Source organism: Prionailurus viverrinus, chromosome D3 (genome assembly GCF_022837055.1).
Source record: "Prionailurus viverrinus isolate Anna chromosome D3, UM_Priviv_1.0, whole genome shotgun sequence".
NCBI lineage: Eukaryota > Metazoa > Chordata > Mammalia > Carnivora > Felidae > Prionailurus > Prionailurus viverrinus.
Window position 1 is genome coordinate 70979062 of NC_062572.1, and position 19244 is coordinate 70998305.

Sequence of the window (19244 nt, forward strand, 5' to 3'; positions counted from 1 at the left end):
ATTTGCAAATGCCTTTTGCTTTGTGAACACAAGTACCCAGGTTTCTTAGAGGCCCTGGAGGGAACCAACTCCCCCCCCCCCCCCCCATCAGTGCGTGCCCACTGCTCACAGTAGCAATACAGGGGCAGCCTCCAGGGGCCTCCTCCTGACAAACTGGGCAGAATGTTACCCTGCTGAGCATCAAGTCCCCTCCAAACTGGCTTCCCAGCTGAAGACTACAATGGTGATGGGGCGTGGGAGAGGTCAGGGGTGCCACTTATCAATTTATTACCGGTTTCAAATCTGTCCCACTTTGTGATACTGGAGCTAGACCCTGTCAACATTTCCCCTTTGCCCATGGTGCAATGTCCAGCTTGGTCAAAGAGCACTGTAGTGACTCAGTGATGCAAGAGAAGCAGGGAGACAGGCCTGTTTTGGTTCTGGTCCGCTACAGTTATCATTCATCCCGGCCGCACGGCAACCTCCCCAGATGAGCCGCTGCGATGCCTGCAAGCCACGGTCTCCCCATTAGCAGCTGCTTCTGAGACCTTCTGGCTCCACCACCCCCTGGGGCACCTGCAGGCTCCCTGTGCAGACCGACCGGCAATGGCCACACCCTCTGGCAAGTTTCTTCACCCCATCTTGTGGTAACCACGGACTGACATCTCAGCCAGGCAACAACAGTTCCTTTACTAGCTGTTCTTCCTTGCCCTATAGGGGGCAGCGATTCTTTTGCACCTGCTATTTCTGTACCCCTAAAATCCTCTTATACTTTTAATAATCTTTTAATAATCATCAACTGTTGGAATAACCAGTGTGGCTTTTATGTCCCGATTATTTCACGGGTACCAAAGACAAACTGTGTCTACCCACTGGTTATCCAGAGAAGTGAACAGCACTGAGATTTCAGCACATGAAGTCCTGGTTCTACCCATATCGACCTTAGGGCAAGTCCTGGTTGGCCATGTTTTATTTAGACATTGGGTAAGACTTGCCAGATTCCCACCAAAGAACCTAAGAAACGCTGCTCTGGAGTAGTCACATGACTCACAAGCCAAATGTCTACCTCTGTCAGAAGGGGCTGGGGAAAAACACAAGGCCCATCCTGAGCAACTTCATGAATTACAGGCTGCTTGGCCAAACTTTGTTTTCTTCTGGCTGCAGGTCCCAGGACTTTACTCAATTCCCCAGTTAAGAAAGGGCAAGGGAGAGGAGTTTTCTCTCACTCTATGGCCCTTTATGCCCATAAAGACACAGAAATCTTGAAGTACAGAAACAGTGACAACAGAAGTGACATTGTGTTATGAGGGTGCCACCAGACCTTTATATAGTCTGTTTCCAACTCAGATCCCATGACTGAGGTACATGGGTGATTTGGTCCAAAAGACATGCTCTTTCTGCCAGAACACATGGCCTCTAAACCCAGACCACAGCACAGGAGGATGTAGCTCTTTTTCATTTTCCTCCACTGGCTTTGATGGCCTGAGGAAGCGAAAAGGGCTATCTTGCAGTGCCTGAGAGAGCAACTCACAATCCCTGATTTTTAAGACATATCAACAAAGCTGTTCTTAAACTTCGGAACCGAGGGTTGGGATGGAGTAAGAGTGGGAGGACATTCACTGAGGGCAACAGGGTTTCCCTATCGGCTTATGAAGGTTGGCCAAGCGGGACACTGTCAGGCTTTTCTACTCTCCATGAAATCAATCCTCTGGGCCCATTCCCACTCAGAAGCTGCTCACCGAGGAGTGTGAAGGCTTGCCGCGTCTTCTCAAAGTCCTCGGCATCATCGACACCTTCGATACACGTGTCTCTTCCCTGTGAGGTATAGAAGAAGTCCTCCGCGCATGCTGTGGGAGGAGAGGAGGAAAGGCATCCCGGTTTACCCATGATCACGACCCAAGAGGATTTCTACTCTTCCCAGGTGAAGTTTTATTCCCAGCCGCATGTGGAACCCTTTAAGGTATCACCTTTATTGACAGTGGCAAATGGAGAGAAAACTGGATAAGGAAACACAGAACGTTACACCATGCTGACCGAACGCACTGTCGTGTTTGTATAAAACCAGCATGTGAAAAACAGTGAATGAGATAGTCACAGGTAGTTCAATTTACAGGATTCACCGGGTTTTTTGCTCAGTTGTTCTACCAAGTTGGGCACCCGAGTTCTTCAGACAGGTGAACAGAAGCGAGTTGAGACCCTTGTTTTGTGTTTTGCTCTCACCTCCAGTTCAATTCCTCCTCAGTCAGGCCTCTGATAACAGCCTGGGGGACAAGTGGCAAGGAGGGGTCTCAGTTCTGCCTTAGGAGTCAGAGCCAACCCCAGAAGGGGGGCAAAAATGCAACAAGCCCTGGGTAGTAGCCGCACAATAGGCTGGGAAGTCGGCATTTAGGGTAACAAGGGCACCTCATCAGAATTACTTCAGAAAATCATTTTCCAGAAAATACAGTACCTTTGTGGAATACCACCCTGACCAGTGTTTAGAATTTCTAAATGTATGTTTGACAAGATGCCAAAGCTGGACACTGGCTGGGCTGTAAAGACCCAATTACTTCACCTTGATCTGAGTTCGTGCCATTTGAGCACTCATCAGTTAAACATGCATAGAGGCCATTTCATTGTGATTCCCGGTCCTCCTTCAACACCTTGATCTGCCTGTTTGATCCCGTAAGAATTTGAGTCTCTTTCCTTGCTCCCCCTGTCATCGTCGGGGTCTGACCTTCAGCACCTGCTCTCTGGGGACTGTTGCCAAAGACTAACCCAGTCTCCTTCCTTCTCCTGTCCTTTCGAGTCCACTTTCAAATTGCTGGTAACTCTGATCACACTGCAACCCTATCTAAAGCCCTTTAGAGACCCCCTCCCTACCCCTCTGCCCCCAAGACAGGGGTCAAGCACCCTGAAAGGACCTCCAGGGTCTTTTGTGAAGCAGCTGCAGGTTCCTCCTCCTTCCCCTCCAGACTCAGGGCTGCCTCCACATCTCTGGTCTCAGATCCACCGGCTTCCTCACTGTCATTCCTCAGCTCTACTCTCGGTCCAGGCCCACAGGGGTCCTGCCTACCTCTCCTTTCTGGTCTCTTCCATTCCCCACCTTGCACCCTCTGCTCCAAGCCACACTCGTTGGGTAAGTGCACATTGCCAGGCCCAGCGAGGAAGTGGCAGAAGCCAGACCCAAGCCCCGCCCACACAGCCCGAGCCAGGACCCGCACTGCCCACAGGGATGGGGCGCCGAGTATCAGTCATAGCTTATGACAGAAGGCTTCCCGGGGGAGTAGCCCAAACACACTTTGAGGACTAGAGGCACTTGAGCTGGGAGAGGAAGGACTTGAGCCCCGGGCTCACTGACAGCCACAGCAAAGGCGAACTGTTAGGAAGGAAGGTCTCTTTGGAAGGTGCCAAACTCACCTCTCTTATATCTAATCACCCCACAAGCTCTAGCACAGGACACAATAGTTTCCAAGGCTTATGAAAAGCATCCGTTCATTTTTCCTTTTCACTCACCTTTCAAAGTACCTCCTTTGATGATTTTGGCAGGGCCCACATGAAGATGATTGCACATATTTATTCCTATTTTTCAGACAGGCAAACTGAGGGACATAAGGCTTGAAGGGATCACTCAGACTCACCCAGACTTTGGCCAGGCCTGGGATAGCCCACTACTTGGTGACCCTATTGTGGAGAGGGATGTTTATGACATGGTTTTGTCAAACACAACCTAACTCGTTGTCAAAAGTTATCAGCTGACATACCAGAAAAACAGGCACCTGAGACTCCAAAGGAAGGCACCAGACCTCTCTGCTGGAGGAAAGGAGGCATTTTCAGCATCTACCAAGACCCTTCATGGTCAACAACCAGGGCCTACGACCTGATGTTCTGAGTCAGACTCCCCCACCTTCCCTGCTGCCAGTTCCCAAACTCAGGCCCACCAGGGGAACCTCCTCTGGCTCAGGCTCATCACTGCAGGGGTCCCCTGGGTCAGTCACAGCTCACTCTACTAAATGATTTGAATCCAATCAAAATGATCAGCTTTTAGGTTTGCAATCGCCTGTGTCCCCATCACACTCCAGACCCTTGTAAGAGACATCCCAACAGCAGAAGGTTCTCTGCCATCTGCTTAGCCACCTTGGATCCTGGCTCTCCTTTCCAGCCTATGAAGGCATCACTGACCATCTCACCTGAGCAACGTCTCTTATCCTCCAGTTTGGCTCTTTACTCAGCATTTCTAAGGAGAAATATACCACAAAGCCCCCTAGTAACTGACTCAACAGGCAGATGCCGGGTCAGACAGTGTTTAGACCACTGAGGAAGTGTGAGCCCAGTGAATAGAGCAGTGGACCGACCATCAGGGGCCACGACCGAGGGCTAGCACTTCACCTGGGAGGCTATGTTCTAACTGTGCAAGAGAGGCTTTTTATAAAACTATTGATACAAGTGGAAAAAAATTTATTCCTCATTACCTAAGGGCTATATTTAAGGAAATATAAGCCCATTATACCTCTTTTTTACCATCATTTATTCACACTGCAGACACTTATTGGAGTACTTTTCTTTAAATCTCATCCTGAGGTCATTTTAATGCAACAGGCCACCAACAATAGGGTAGGGCAGAGGGAAATACAGACGAATGGCTGCAAATCTGCTCCCCCATGCTCAAATGCACAAAACTCTTGCTGGGCCAGGGGTCTTGCAGAGACATCTGGCGAGACAGTCTAAATATCTACTAGGAACCACTGGCCAGTCCCTCATTTACTTCAGGTTTCCAGCCACTCAGCCAGGGTTATCAGCGGAACTCAATGTCAAGCTTCAGAGCTCACAGCCAATGCACCCACAAGGCCGAACACAGCCACACCCCTGAGCACAAGAGCTCAACACCTCTCAGCTTCCTTCCAGATGTTCTTGGAGGGCACACATAGGTAAAACAGTGCAAGAAATGGATCGAATTGGGTAGTTTTCAACTGCTCCAGTCAGAGGCCCAAGGAAGAGGCCAAGAGAAAGAATATGGAAAAGCTATTTTTTGTTTTTTAATTCAGTGCACTTGCATAAGTGCAAAAAAAAATTAGGATTTTTTTTTTTTTCCTATTTCCTTAAAGTTACATTTGGGATACAATGGTCCAAATACAAAGGATCTCACCAGAACTTGTTTATTTTTCTACAAAAATGACCTTTAAAAAAGTTTTGATCCCCTGCAGGCTGGCTCTGAGAAGTCTAGCTGGGCTCATGTCCCCACTTTGGGAAGGAAAGAGGTGGGGGGACAAAAGCCCTTAGCATGGCCTACATTCCTGGTCACTTGTGGCCATAAGCCAACATCAGAGCCCAAGCTGCCAGCTCAGGGAGGTGCTCATCAAACAAGGCTTGTACCGGTCTCTCCTTGTCCTCAAGGAGTTGATAGCTTCAGTGGGGGAGATTCAGATTTGTAAACACTGACTAGAGTATAGCAGAAGGCCAGCATAATATATGCCATCCTGGGCTTCTCACTTTGGTTCTCAATTTACTTCCCTGGGGAACCTTCTGACCCATCTCCGCTCCGCTTCACTCAGCATACCCTTCTCTCTCTGCACTGTAACTGACTGTAAGCTAAGCAAGGGCAGGGCCCACGACGGTTATGCTCAGCACTACACCCGCAGTACCTACCACCACCTTCGTAGGGTTCGATGAACAAACAAAGGACCCAAGGCTAAACTGCGTGCCCAGGTACCAAATGCTGCAGAAGCTTATAAGTGAGGCAGAGTTAAGAGCGCAGACTGAGGTTTGAACCACTTGGTGTGTTTTAGCTACTAGGAACACAGGCTGGAGCTGTCAGAGGGGGATCTGGTGTTGGGCCCTCAAGACAGCCAGGATTTGGGTCACGAACAGCAAAGCCCCAGCAGTCTATTTCTCTCACAGTTGCACAAAGACCAACCGGCCTCTGTCTAGACACCCAGCTTGTCGTCACCCCATCTGCTACTACTGAACCTGCCCTCACCTAAAAGACACCCAAGAGACCAGAGACAGGACACCTGGCACACACAGGATGCTACACGGCCCCCGGGCTTGCCTACGTCACACGCATCTGTCAGGAGATGGCTTTGAGGACTCCAGCCCGGAGTCCATCAATATTCCTTACAAAGTCCCAGGGCTCGGAAGGGGGAAAGCCCCAGGCTCCAGGCCCCAAGCCTAGGCCCTCCGTTGGTGGCATCTCGAACTAAAGCCTGCTCACTCCTCTTGCTTTGCCCTAGCTCCATGTCAACAGCCTCCAGGCAAACTAAACTTGCCGACAGCCTGCGGCACACAGTGTTAGCAGACAACTGAAAGGTTGTCTTTTTATCTCATGGCAACAGCCAGGTGACTCAGTGGAGAGGCGCTTTTAGTCACTCTGTGTCGCCCTGCGACGCTCCCGTGCGTGGGTGCCACGGCGCCCCACCTGCTCAGAAGAAACCAGAGTCGCCGCAGCCCAACGCCATCATAGCCTGTGCCATCCAGCCGTCCATCTTCATCCTGCTCCGGCCTCTCCCTCCCTCCTTTTCTTCATCTCCATCCTTGAAAGGGACCTAAAACTCACTAGCTCAATTACACGATGTGCCTTAGCTAAATCTCTAGATCCTCACGGTGGGGACACACTTTTTGCAAAGTTTAAAGTGGAAATGTTTTTCAAAACAATGCATGGAAAGTATTTTGCGTTCTGCAAAATACTGTTCTGCCCCCTGCCTCTGATCCTCTCAAATGGATGCTCAAAGAGGTCTGGGGAGACGTGCCCACGTAGGGGCAGAGCTGGGACAAGAACCCACAACGGAGGGCTTTGAGCAGAGCACCCTTCCTCCAGTCCGCGCCTCCAGATGTAGCACCTGGTGCTGCAGGAGCCCACCCGAGGACAGACACATGCACGTTACGTACTCAGTGCAAGCTCCTTAAATTCCGGGAGACTGGCGGCAGCACAGAGCTGGTAAAAGATGTGGTAATTCCGCTCGTCATCTGCCTGAAGGAGGGAAAAAGTTAAACAGGTTTAGGGCAGTGACCCCCAAGATCGTCCCCTCACTTGTTCTAATCCCAGGGTCTGGCGGTCACATGACAGAGGTCAGGACTTCTGCTCAGGTTTTCCTCCACACCCTCTGCCACCTTCACTTCCCACCCCCGGACTTCTCTTTCACTATTATGGGGCCTTCTTCAAGCTTCAAGATTTTTACCTCTAGTGTATTTTTTCTCCCACATAGAACATCACTGCTCTTTCGCAAATAGTGGAATGGTCAGACAACACACACTTGCTCAGATATCCGTGTTGCCTGGCTCATGTTGCACAGATCGTAACTTGCCTGCAGTAGACTCCCATTCTCCCCTGGGAGGCTTGGGACTAAGTCAGAGCTATGCCCTTGCCCATCATGACAGGCTGGGGCAGTCACATCAAGTCCAAGACGGAGACAGGACTTAGAGCAGACACTCAGGCTACACCTGCATTAAGTTGGCAGAGTGGTGGCGGTGGGGGGAGCTTCAGGAGGCCTGAGCAAAGGAATAAGGAGGTTCAAGGAGTGTTCAGAGAAGAGTCTGGACAGAGTCACAGCCAGATCAGACCTGTACCCAGTATAGTAGGCTGTTTACTTTGCTGCGGTGAGATAAGGATATGGGGCTATTGAACCAATATTTGGGAGGTGGAGAGAAAGCCTGAACAAAGGGAAAAAATTAGTTAAAAAAAATCATTAGATGTTTGTTAAGCATCAGCATGTAGACAGGCATCTCTGAGAAAGAGCTGAGGCTGTTTTGGATGTCCCCTCTGCCGAGGGTCGGGGTGGGAAGAGGGTGTGGCTGGCTCAGACCAGGACACGCACCATCCCAGTTCAAGTATGGGACCATTGAAAGGGGGCTGGAGGAGGACAGTTTTTGGGCTAGGTGCATGTCCAAGTAGTGTTTTTTGCATTTTTAAAAATATAACCTACAAAGTAAGTTTCCTGGGGAGCACTGAAGCCCCGAGACCCCGTACAACAATCCTCTAATCCTAAGATTACAACCCGCAAAGAACAGGACCATCTTATTCTTCACCTATCTCTGGTATCTAGCATGTAACAGGCACTCATTAGGTTTGTTGACTGAAACTGAAAACAAAACCCACTTCAAAACAATACTGGGTAGACGACCATAGTATTCGAACAAACCCTTTTTGAGGAAAGGAAAGAAAACCACAAGAACAAGCGTATCCAATTCCACTTCCAAAAGAGGAGGTGCTCTCTGGGCACAGGAGGCAGACAAGGGGGCAAGTAAACGTCATTCATGGGAGAAAGTACAAAGAAGCCCACGTCCCAACACTCACCTGAAAGACCACTCTGGACTTCTCCAACAGGTAGGTCCTCATGTTGGCCCCAATGATGTGGTACCTTTTATCAAAGCCAATCTGAATGTACTTCCCAAAACGGCTGCTGTTGTCATTGCGAGTGGTTTTAGCATTTCCAATGGCCTGCACAGAACAAACAGAAGGAATGCAAAACCAGGAAAGCTTTCTTGACCTCAAGGTTGTAGGTCTGTGGCAGCATCTCCCTCCCCCCCCCCCCCCCACTTCCTTACAGGGCTTCCCCTACCATTGGGATGACAATGAGCTGAGCTAAAAACAAAAGTTCATTTCCTGCCTCCTTTACTCCTAAGAATGGCCAGTGAGAGTAAGGACTGGATTGGTGAACTCTGTCAAGTTATCCTACCTGGAATGTGCATATGATGGCTACATGAAGGAAAGGTCTAGAGAATCACCGAGAGCACCATTCTGAGCACTACTTGAGCTATTAAACCAAAGCCAGTAACCAAGAGCTCTGAATTGTTTTGAGACACACAAACCTCAGTGTGCTCTGATCAGACCTCCATGACAAAGCAGTCAAATGTCATTCCAAACTGATAAACTGTATTTCCAAGAAAGAGACCAAAGATCAACCAACGTCTCTGCACCTCATCACTAGATCAAATCAGGAAGACATCACCCTCTTGGTACCATTTCTTATGCAGCTGTAGGGGCACCATTCAAAACAGCAGACATTTGTTTACATTTAATGTGTTTTTTTTTTTTTTTTTTTTTTTATTGTGAGGAAGAGAGATATCCCAAGCAGGCTCCACACTGTCAGCATGGAGCCCAACGCAGGGCTCAAACCCACGAACTGTGAGATCATGACCTGAGCCGAAACCAAGAGTTGGATGCTTAACCAATTGAGCCACCCAGATGCCCCTAGAGGATAATTTAAAAGGTGAGTGGCTAAATAACCTGGCATGATTATTTACTTTCTATAAAACATCCCATTGCTAATAAATTGGTAATGAATATATTAATATTTTAGTCCCTCTCACATGTTTACATTCTTACATGGTTGAAAAATATCCACTATGTTATCAGTTGTCGAGAAAATTTGTGGCACACAGAGGTTGAAAAAAAATGTAAAATCCCATTCCACCCTCTACCCCTTCTCAGCCAAATCCAAGTTCCCAAACTACCGGGATCTCTGGACATCCTAAAACTACACAAGGCTTAGCTGGCATCTGTTATTAACAAGGGAAACAACACAGCTGAAAGCAAATCACTGTGTAAAAGATTACAATAAGAGGGGCACCTGGGTGGCTCAGTCAGTTGAGCATCCAACTCTGGCTCAGGTCATGACCGCACAGTTCATGGGTTCGAGCCCAGTGTAGGGCTCTATGCTGACAGCTCAGAGCCTAAAGCCTGCTTTGGATTCTGTGTCTCCCTCTCTCTCTACCCCACCCTCCCCACTCTTGCTCCATCTCTCAAAAATAAACATTAAAAAATTTTTAAAAGATCACATTAATAAATGCTCATGGAAACGTTCCATTCCTATTTTTGAGGTGAACAAGTGAGACCTTCAGGCACGCAACCATTCACTCGCAGAAACCAAAAAGCCTAGCTTGCACTAAGGAAGCTATTCAGTCCAAGAGTGCCTGCACCCTACATATCCAATTCACCATCCAAGTACACCGAGTGTTCTGTCCCAAATGTGCACCAATAATCCAGCCTCAATTTAATCAAGTCTCTGAATTTTACTGCCCTTTTACAGGAAACACAGGGGAGAAAGGGAACATATTACCAACATCATGAGGATACAATTAGCAAAGTCCAGTTTGTGGAAAATTCCAAAAGATAACCTTGCTTCCATAAATACGTTTCTATTTCAAATGTCAAAATATTCAAATTCCATGATTTGTAAAGCAGCAACAAGAGCCTCTGCCCTACTTGAGACCGCCCCCTGTAATGGCCTAGGGAGTGCTTGTGAAAGGCCTGAGAAAATTGAAACTTAAAAGCTTAAGTTACGGGAAACTGAAACCTAACCAAGCTTAACCAGCTTGTTCCGCTTCTGTACAATTGCTTGGCGCGCCCATGTATTCCTGATCAATCATTATTGCCTGGCACATCCGTATATTCTTGATCAACCATTGTTACTTGGCACATCCGTGTACTCCTGATCAATCATTGTTGCTTGGCACATCCGTGTATTCCTGATCAATCATTGTGATACCCGTACCCCCAGTTGTGGTCTGACCTAAAGGCAGGAACCAATCGAATACTGTTAAGTGTCCAACTTTAAACACCAACCAATCGCAGCTCTGTAACTGTGGAAAATTCCTGATTTCCCCATGACTTGTTTGTACCTGTCTATAAAAGGGGTGTAAAAACCTCTCAGGGCCTCTTGGCGTCACCGGCAATGGGGGCGCAGAGGTCCAGGTTCGAACCTGCAATAAATGACCCTTGCTGCTTAGCTTTGACTCTGGTGGTTCGTTTTTGGGGGTCTCTTAGACTCTGGGCGTTTCACTTGCCCAGGGCCTAAAGATCACCGTCAAAAGATCTATCCTTCTCACCTCAGGAGGGCCGTTTTGAGAAACGATAGACCTTTCAAAAGTATGTAACGTCGCCCACAAAAAGGTTATTTATTATTGCCAACCCATAAACTCAACCTAGGTAGGAAGGACTCCCAACTTGTGTGTAAAGGTCTCATTGATTTTTGTGGCTAGATTTTTCTGGTTATCCCCTGACTCAGGAAACGTCTTGATGCATAAGGAAAACAAGTCCAGTTATCATAGATAACAGAAAAACAGGTTTTAACCTCGAGTCTCACAGACCAAAAACAACAAAAAAAAGCAAAAATGATGCAAGTGGTTAAAATCTGGAAAATGAGCCACGCTACAGGAAATTCTCTCTCTCTCTCACACACACAAACACAAAACTCATGTGACCAATAAACCTAAGAAAAGACAACCTCAGTGGTCATCAAAGAACTGTAGATTAAAACAGCAGCCCAGAGGGGCCACAGCAAAGAACTCTGACACTACAGAATGAGGAGGGTGTGAGGACAAAGGAACTCTCCTACGTTGCCGGCTCACATGGAAACAGGAACAACCATCCTGAAAAGTAACTGGACCTATCTAGTAAAATTGAATATACACACACCTAACAGGCAACTCTATCTTTAAGTAGCACCTGGAAAAATACCCAAGTGTACACGTGGGTAAGCACAAGAATGTTCTAGACAGGTTGTATTTAACAAAAAAAGAAATCCATCCTAAATGCACATGAGTAGGGGAACAGATAAAGTGTAGTGTGTTCACACAATGGGACACTATAAAGCTAGTAAAAGTAAGCTAGAGCATGATTCATGGATAAATTTAAAAGATGTTGAGTGGACAAAGTTGCAAAAATGACAGAATACACTACCATTCACATAGGACATAAGAGGACCACCTTCTTCATTGTTTATGCATATGCAAATATGTAGTGAGACCAAATGGCCCGGAATAACTTCAGTAGGATTAGGATTATACAATATGAGAGACATACCCATAGTGTGGAAGCACAGGGAAGGGAGCTATTAGCCATTCCCAGCACAAGTGGAATGGCTTTAAGGAGTGTAAGTTGAGGGTCTTCAAGGGTGAGTAGAATCTGATAGCAGGGAGGGAGGGGGTTCTAGTGATGGATATGGTGTGGGCAAAGGGACAGGGCACCTGAGAGTGTGGGATGGCCAGAGTGTGTCGACACGAGACAAGAGCAAAGTTATTTTGGGTGCAGACTCTCATATGAATAGGTTAATAGTTGTAGGCCTTGTTTCTTGAGCTTAAAAAAAGTCAAATCCCCCAAATTACATAGTAAGTGGTCTTAGTTTATATTGTGTGTGCTCATTGTACCCCTCGCCCCCCTTCCTCCCAGGATGGGGGAGCCTCTGGCCCCTGGACTTGTGTGCATGCAGACTCTGGTCATCCCAAGAAGCTACATGATGCTACATGATCCCAAGAAGCTGGTCTGGACTTGGTTCTGTCCCTGCTCTAACAGTCTCCTGATTACCAATATTCTTTTAATCAGTGCAGACTTGTGAGCAAATCGCTGCCGGGATGCTGGCAAGCTCTTACACAGAGTGGGGGCAGAGAGCTCTGGCGCGGAGAGTAAATCATCCCAATCCACCCTCGAGTCGCCTTTAATTCAAACAACTGCCACTTAGCGCAGCTGGCTGGGGATTCCACCATCTCAGATTGTCCTCAACTCTGTCTCCCCAGGAGGCGGCTGCAGTTGCCAGGGTGCAGAAATAATGAGATGATCGAGGAGCATAACTGATTGCTCAGCCAGGAGGTGCCGTCCTGAGCTGGGGCAGAGTCGTCAGTCATCAGCTGTCTCCTGATTAGGACAAACTTGTGTTGCCTATAACCCTCGGAGGAGCCACAAAGCTGACTGGGCTTCCTGACACAAGGACCCAGCTAGACTCCAAAGTCATGAAAAGTTAGGTTTTAGCACCGTAGAAGCTGCTTTCTCTGCTCAACAACACTTCCTAACCCACCCAGAGTTCTTTCCCGGCTGGGACTCTTCCTTTCCACATTTATAGCCAAGATTTCTCTCAAATGTACCACTTAAAGGTCAAGGGACAGTTTCTAAGATGACCACGTTCTGTAGTTTGACAGACTGAGCCCTAAGGAATTACCCAGATGGTTTCCAAAGTACCAATTTGCACAAGGCAGAAATTTAACATTGCGCATCCAAACCACTGTAGCATTTAGTTATGTGACATCGTGCATGAGGAGGCTGCTTTGTGTGTACATTCCCCTTTAGAATTTAGCAAGTGAACCACATTGTGTGTTTTGGGGAGTGTGTGTTGTTCTCACATTTCTCCCATGCCAAAGTACCCTGAATCCCCAGCAATGCACCAGCCCATTCAGGACATAATAGATATTGAAATGTTAGATCTTTTTAGATTACTATAATTTAAAAAAAAAACATTCCCCAAATAGGAACTCCGATGCCTGCATGCTACTGTCCAGTGGCATTATTCACACTGGCCAAAAGGTGAAAACCCAATGATTCATCAACAGAGGCATGAATTAACAAAATACAGCATACCCACACAGCAAAATGTCATCCAACCATAAAAAGCAAAGACATACTCCTACATTCTACAACATGGAGACACTTGGAAAACATTAGGTGAAATAGGTCAGACACAAAGGAACAAATGTTGTGTGATTCCACTTATAAGAGGTACCTAAAACAGGCAAATTCATAGACACAGAAAGTAGAATAGAGGTTACTAGGGTCTGGGGGCTGGAAAGCAGAACAGGGAGTTGTTCTTTAACAAGTACAAATTGGGATGATGAAAAAGCTCCGGAAGTGGACGGGCGATGGTGACAGTTGCATAACACTGTGCATGTCCTGTAATTCAATTGTTCATGTAAAATAATTGAAATGGTATATTTTATGTATGTTTAACTACCATAAAACAAGTTTAAAAAATCTTGTCTTGAACATGTTTAATGTGGTGATCTACCTTCATTAAATTATCATCTCGACTAAAATTACTTTGTTCAGTCACCAGAGAGAACTTCCCTTCTCTGTTTTGCCTAGAAGAACTATATACTGCTTCCAAAAGAGGCAGCATTCTGTAGCTTTGAAAACTTACTACCTTAAAAATGCACTGAGGTTTGAAACTCAGGGGCGAAGGAAAGGCCGAAAGCCTGGTTTCACTCCCATTTGAGATGAAACATGATGTTAACTGTAGATTACAATCTTAGCTGCCTCAATTCATAGGTGCACAGATGGATGGTCCAGGGTAGGCCGAAGCCATGGTCTACCACATTCTGAACGGAAGCCATGGTCAGGCCACCATCTTGGGCTTAGAACAAATGCTATGAGCAAACAGGCTATCAACAAGTTGAATGTCCAACAATATTAGTATGTTTGCAGCCAATAAGTCAGTTCATAAAAAAGCTCAATGATATGGGGGATAAGGTTTATGACTGCAATACTCAGTGAAACAACTGAAAGGAAACAGACCCAAATGTTGAACAATCCTCAGCAAGCTGTAGGGTTAGGCAGGGACTTATTTCCTTTTACTCGTCCATATTTTCCAGTGAGCCCTTACCTTTTTCATAGGCCAATGGTTCTCAAACTGTGGTACTCAGACCATCAGAATCATCATCACCTAAGAACTTACTAGAAAGGCAAGTTTTGGGACCCCTACCCCAGACCTTCTGAATCAGAAACACTGTGGGTGAATCCAGCAATCTCATTTAACAAACCCTCCAGGTGATTCTGATGCAGTCACGTTTAAGAACCATTGTAACAGAATAAAAGTTTTCCTGTTTACATCTGTTTAATAAAAATGCCTCCAACTGTATTGACCATTTCCCAATCCATATAAGAACAGTATGGAAACTGGCTTTTGTTGAATTGTTAATGAATATATTGTGTCCTGTCAGTAGAGAATGCAAGTTCTACAAGATAATCCAACTGTGTAGGCAGGAGACTATGCCTGTAAAAGCCATGAATTCCTATGAATTGAGACTCAGAATTTACTCCAGCACTTGGTAAAGGAAGGGCGGGCGGGGGGGAGAGGGGATCTGGGAAGGTCCAGGCAGGTTCTTGTTTCCTCCAGCTCCAAAAGCATCTGAGAGACCAATCATCTTGGTGACTTGGCTCTTAATCGATGGGGCTCAAGGCACTGCAGAGAAATCTGATGCTATTTTGGCAGCTTTCAGTCTCAAATGAATTTTTCCTAAAACAAAGGAGCTGCCCCAAACTGGCAGGGGGCCGATTCCTACCAGACTGTAACCTAGACGATAATCAAGAGCCTCCATTTCAGAGGCAGGAAACCAAAGCTGGCCAGAGACTGCGTGCCCATTTAGATCTACTTTATCAGAATTAAGTTTTTATGGAGGAAAGAAAGAGAGAAATGGAGCTGTGACCCTAAAACATGATGAGTTACAGCAGGATCTAAGTTTTAGCAAATCTCTCTGGCCTTGTACTTGTACTGACTGCTCTGAGGCTGGGGGTGAGGAGTCAAGATCCAGACAGAACCCAAGCTGGCCAGTTCATGCCATAATTGGTAACTGCTTTCTGAGGATCAATAGATTCTGTGTCACCGCATAGCTTTTGGTCCCACCCTTCCCCTCAACCCCCAAATAAAATAAAATGTCCAAATGTTTTTAGGACAAAAAAGGAATCTTCTACATAGTCCTCCCACCCCTGCCCAAGCAAATTGCCCTCCTGATCCAGCAGGCCTTCAAGCATTGGATGGTTCAGGTGAAATGCAGATTTGCTAACACATGATGGCAGGAGGGGAGGGGACCAGCAGCAGAGGGGAAGGTAGAATGGAGGGACATTCACTAGAGCATCCAGCAGAGTCAAGGGACAAGGAGGACAGGAAAAGGACACTCCACTCTATACTAGGGACTTGAAAGGCACTACCAGGTTAGAGTACTCCCAATTCCGTGGTCTTAGGGGCACCTTTGGAATTTTTTCCTCAATTGTAGACAACGGACTCTCAGGGGAAGCACGAATGTGGGCACATGCACCGCTTTCTAAGGATTCTTGTGGGCAACCACATAAGGCTGGACACCCAGCAGTCTTGCTGCCAGAGGAAGCAACTCCAGCCAGAAAAGCCAAATACATTTGGAAAGGCTTTACCTCCATGATGGGACTGGATGCCAGGACCTTCTCTTCAATGTTGGTGTCACTGGCTGAGCCACCAACCGTGGCAAAATAGCGCATGGCGTACTTGGCTGACACAGTCTTGCCGGCTCCAGACTCCCCGCTGACTATGATGGACTGGTTCTTCTCATCTCTGGAAGGAAAGAGCTCTGGTCACTTACTTGCTGTGGAGAAACTGTTGCCTTCCAGGGGCTCTGTTGACAAGGGTCCGAGCCCAAGAGAATCTTGCCTTCTTTTAAGGATAACAATGAAGAACATTGCTAAAACAGTCTGCCCTCCCTCGGAGGCTTCCACAAGATCCACAAACAGGAGAAGGAAGAGTTCAGCAAAGGGCTTACAAATAGCACATACCCTTACATAAGGGCCCTCAAGAAGGGAGGCACAGCCAGCCAGTCATGCTTTTACTTCCTCTCTGGATGCAGCACACCCTAAAACATTTCTCTATGTACATACACACACTCGTGCGCACACACACACACCCCCTGAGAATTTACATATATGCCTTTTCAGGTATACAGTCTCACCTTTTGATTCTCTAACATGCCCATCTTGTGCCACTACAAATGTAATTTTTCAAAAACAAGAGTCTTTTGTGTTTGAGCCGGAAGATATGGTTTTGAATTTCTTATTCATACGTATGTATCATAAAAGCCATGCTATTAACCACCAGACTGATCTTGCTCCAAGTTTATCAGAAATGAGATGAAACAGCTATCAATTGCAGTCAGAGGGATTTCAGTAAGACCAAATGGAAAGGGGAAAGAAGATACTCTCCCTCAGATATAAATGCATCTATATTTATCCCTTTAAAACAGCAGAATGAGTGACAAGTAATGGTAAGAGCAGCCTCTCAGACCTCTAAGGAACATGGACGTTCAAGCAGAGAGAGAACGAGAGAGAACGAGAGAGAACGAGAGAGAACGAGAGAGAACGAGAGAGAACGAGAGAGAACGAGAGAGAACGAGAGAGAACGAGAGAGAACGAGAGAGAACGAGAGAGAACGAGAGAGAACGAGAGAGAACGAGAGAGAACGAGAGAGAACGAGAGAGAACGAGAGAGAACGAACAAATGTTTGGAAAACAGGTTCGGCAAACGAATTGCTTCTAAGGGCTATACTCAGCCATCTACATCCAGCTCACAAATCCACTGCCAGGAGGACACGTTGCTCTCTGTCTCCAGTCCCTCTAGAGCGCATGGCACAAAATATATACTCCTAGAGATTAACCATCACCCCACTTCCAGAGGAGAAAACCCAGGAACGTGGAAGTGAGTTTAAAACACAGACCTCCTGGCACTGGCCCACTACTACTACCAGCTCCTGTGGCTTCCTGGGCAGAGCAGGCTATGGGCAGAAGGAACAGAGAAGCACCACAGGCTGCTCATTATCAACCCAAGTAGACTGCAGCTTATCAGCAAGGGGAACAAATATTGGCCCTGCTTCTGATCTGGATCAACAGCCAAGAAGTGGGGAAGCAGCGTGAGGACACCAATGTCAACCAGAGGATGACTAGAAAGATAGAGATCTGGGCTAGGCGTGGGAGCCCCAAGTAGGCTCTGGTGTGGTAGCTGGGCTGAAGAAACCCTAACCCATAGCCACCATTCAAGTGCAGCAAAGAGCAATGTGGTCTCAGCTCACACAAACTCATCATCAAATGGGGATGGATCTGAGTGAATACCATTGGTCAGTAGACACCATTAAGATGGGGGGAAAAAATGGATGCTCCAAATTGGCTATCCAAGCAATTACTTGAAAACATGTAAATCCCACCAAATATTTGGAGGAAAAACAAGTGGCTTTCTGAGATCTCTTATAGCTCTAGGATATCCCTATTGTCATTAGAGTGTCTTTTTTTCTCCCCTTGTTTCTGAGAAATCTTTACATTGAAAGATGCTGTATAAAGAAGCCTATAGCGGATGCTTGTGTTTCCCATGTTCACTGAATTTCATAGGACCTCCACCGGACCCTGGGGATAACAACAGGTGTCACCTCTCTTCTCAATACTTCACAATAAACTCCCTAGAAAACAGCTCAGAAGCACAGCCCTCCCAGACAACTAACAGTATTAGCAGCTGGACCTCCAGACCTCGACCGTGAACACTCTGAAACAGACCTGAGCTTGACGCCATCTTTAAGACAACCTGTAACTGCCAGGAGGAGAACTGAATTGCAGGAGCCACACCCACAGGCTCGACCTAAAATAAATCGATAAGCACAGGATGCATCTGAGCCTTAGTCCTGAGCAGAGGATCACATGTGAAGGAAAAGTAAAGATTACCCAAAGAACTCAGTCAGGAAGGTTCTCTGGGAGCTACATATGGATGCCAGGAGAGAAGGAGCCAGAGCAGTGGGGGCAGGGGTGAGAGCTGCCAGGCTCCCTGAGGCAGCAGCACACACAGCAAACTGGAGACACAGAACATGCTCTGGGGCATGACAACGTGTGGACAATGGCATTAGTGCTAACTGCTGCCTAATTTGATGGATATCAGATCTGACGTTGACATGTAGGCTAAAGTCAGGTAAGTTCACTTTTTTTTTCTTAAAGTTTACGTGTGTGTGTGTGTGTGTGTGTGTGTGTGAGAGAGAGAGAGAGAGAGAGAGAGAGAGAGAACGCGTGCGCACACACACAAGAGTGCGTGCGCATATCCCAAGAAGGCTCCACACTGTCGGTGCAGAGCCTGATGCAGGGCTCTACCTCTTGAACTGAAAGATCATGACCAGAGCCGAAGTCAGACACTTAACTGACTGAGCCATCCAGGAGCCCCAAATTCACCTCTTGTTAGACCATTCTAAAATGTTTTAAGTTTGTTTGAGAGCAAGAGAGAATGTGAGGGCAGGGGGCAGGGCAGGCAGAGAGTGAGGGAGAGAATCCCAAGTAGGCTCCACACTGTCAGCACAGAGCCTGACGAAGGGAGATCATGACCTGACCCCAAACCAAGAGTTGGACCCTTAACCAAATGGGCCACCCAGGCACCCCCATTCTAAAGCATTTTTAATTGAGGGGCCTCGCAGGGGCTGCTACGGATTCCGTGTCTCGCATCCCTCGGACCTATCCCAGGAGTTTCTGAGCTGAGACCACAGGGTCTGGAGGCTTTTTAGGTTTCTCACTTGTGTCTCGCTTGGGATTTTGGGCTCGCTGCACAGCCCCTGGAGGGGCTGCTTGGGAATCTGTGTCTCCCATGCCTCGGACCTTCCCCGGGAGTTTCTGGGCTGAGACCACAGGGTCTGGAGGCTGTTTGGGATTCTGTGACTCCTTTCTCTCAGGTACAGGGAGCGGCTTCAGCTCCTTGACAGGGAATGACGTCAGCCATGGTAAGTGACTCAGGACCTGGAGGCCCGGGGCTCGCAGATGGCCCA

At 47.3% G+C, this 19244-nt stretch overlaps 1 protein-coding gene across 2 annotated transcripts in view; it reads right to left on the reverse strand.

Moving 5' to 3' along the window:
- The window catches only part of MYO5B (myosin VB), a 339094-nt gene that overhangs the window by 130809 nt on the left and 189041 nt on the right, over positions 1 to 19244 (reverse strand). For both annotated transcript variants that reach the window (XM_047828137.1, XM_047828138.1), the window contains exons 5-8: positions 15866 to 16022; positions 8249 to 8392; positions 6844 to 6925; positions 1719 to 1826 (exon numbers count right to left, since the gene is read on the reverse strand). In XM_047828137.1, the coding sequence (XP_047684093.1) occupies positions 1719 to 1826; positions 6844 to 6925; positions 8249 to 8392; positions 15866 to 16022 (491 nt within the window). The remainder of the gene's footprint in view (positions 1 to 1718; positions 1827 to 6843; positions 6926 to 8248; positions 8393 to 15865; positions 16023 to 19244) is intronic.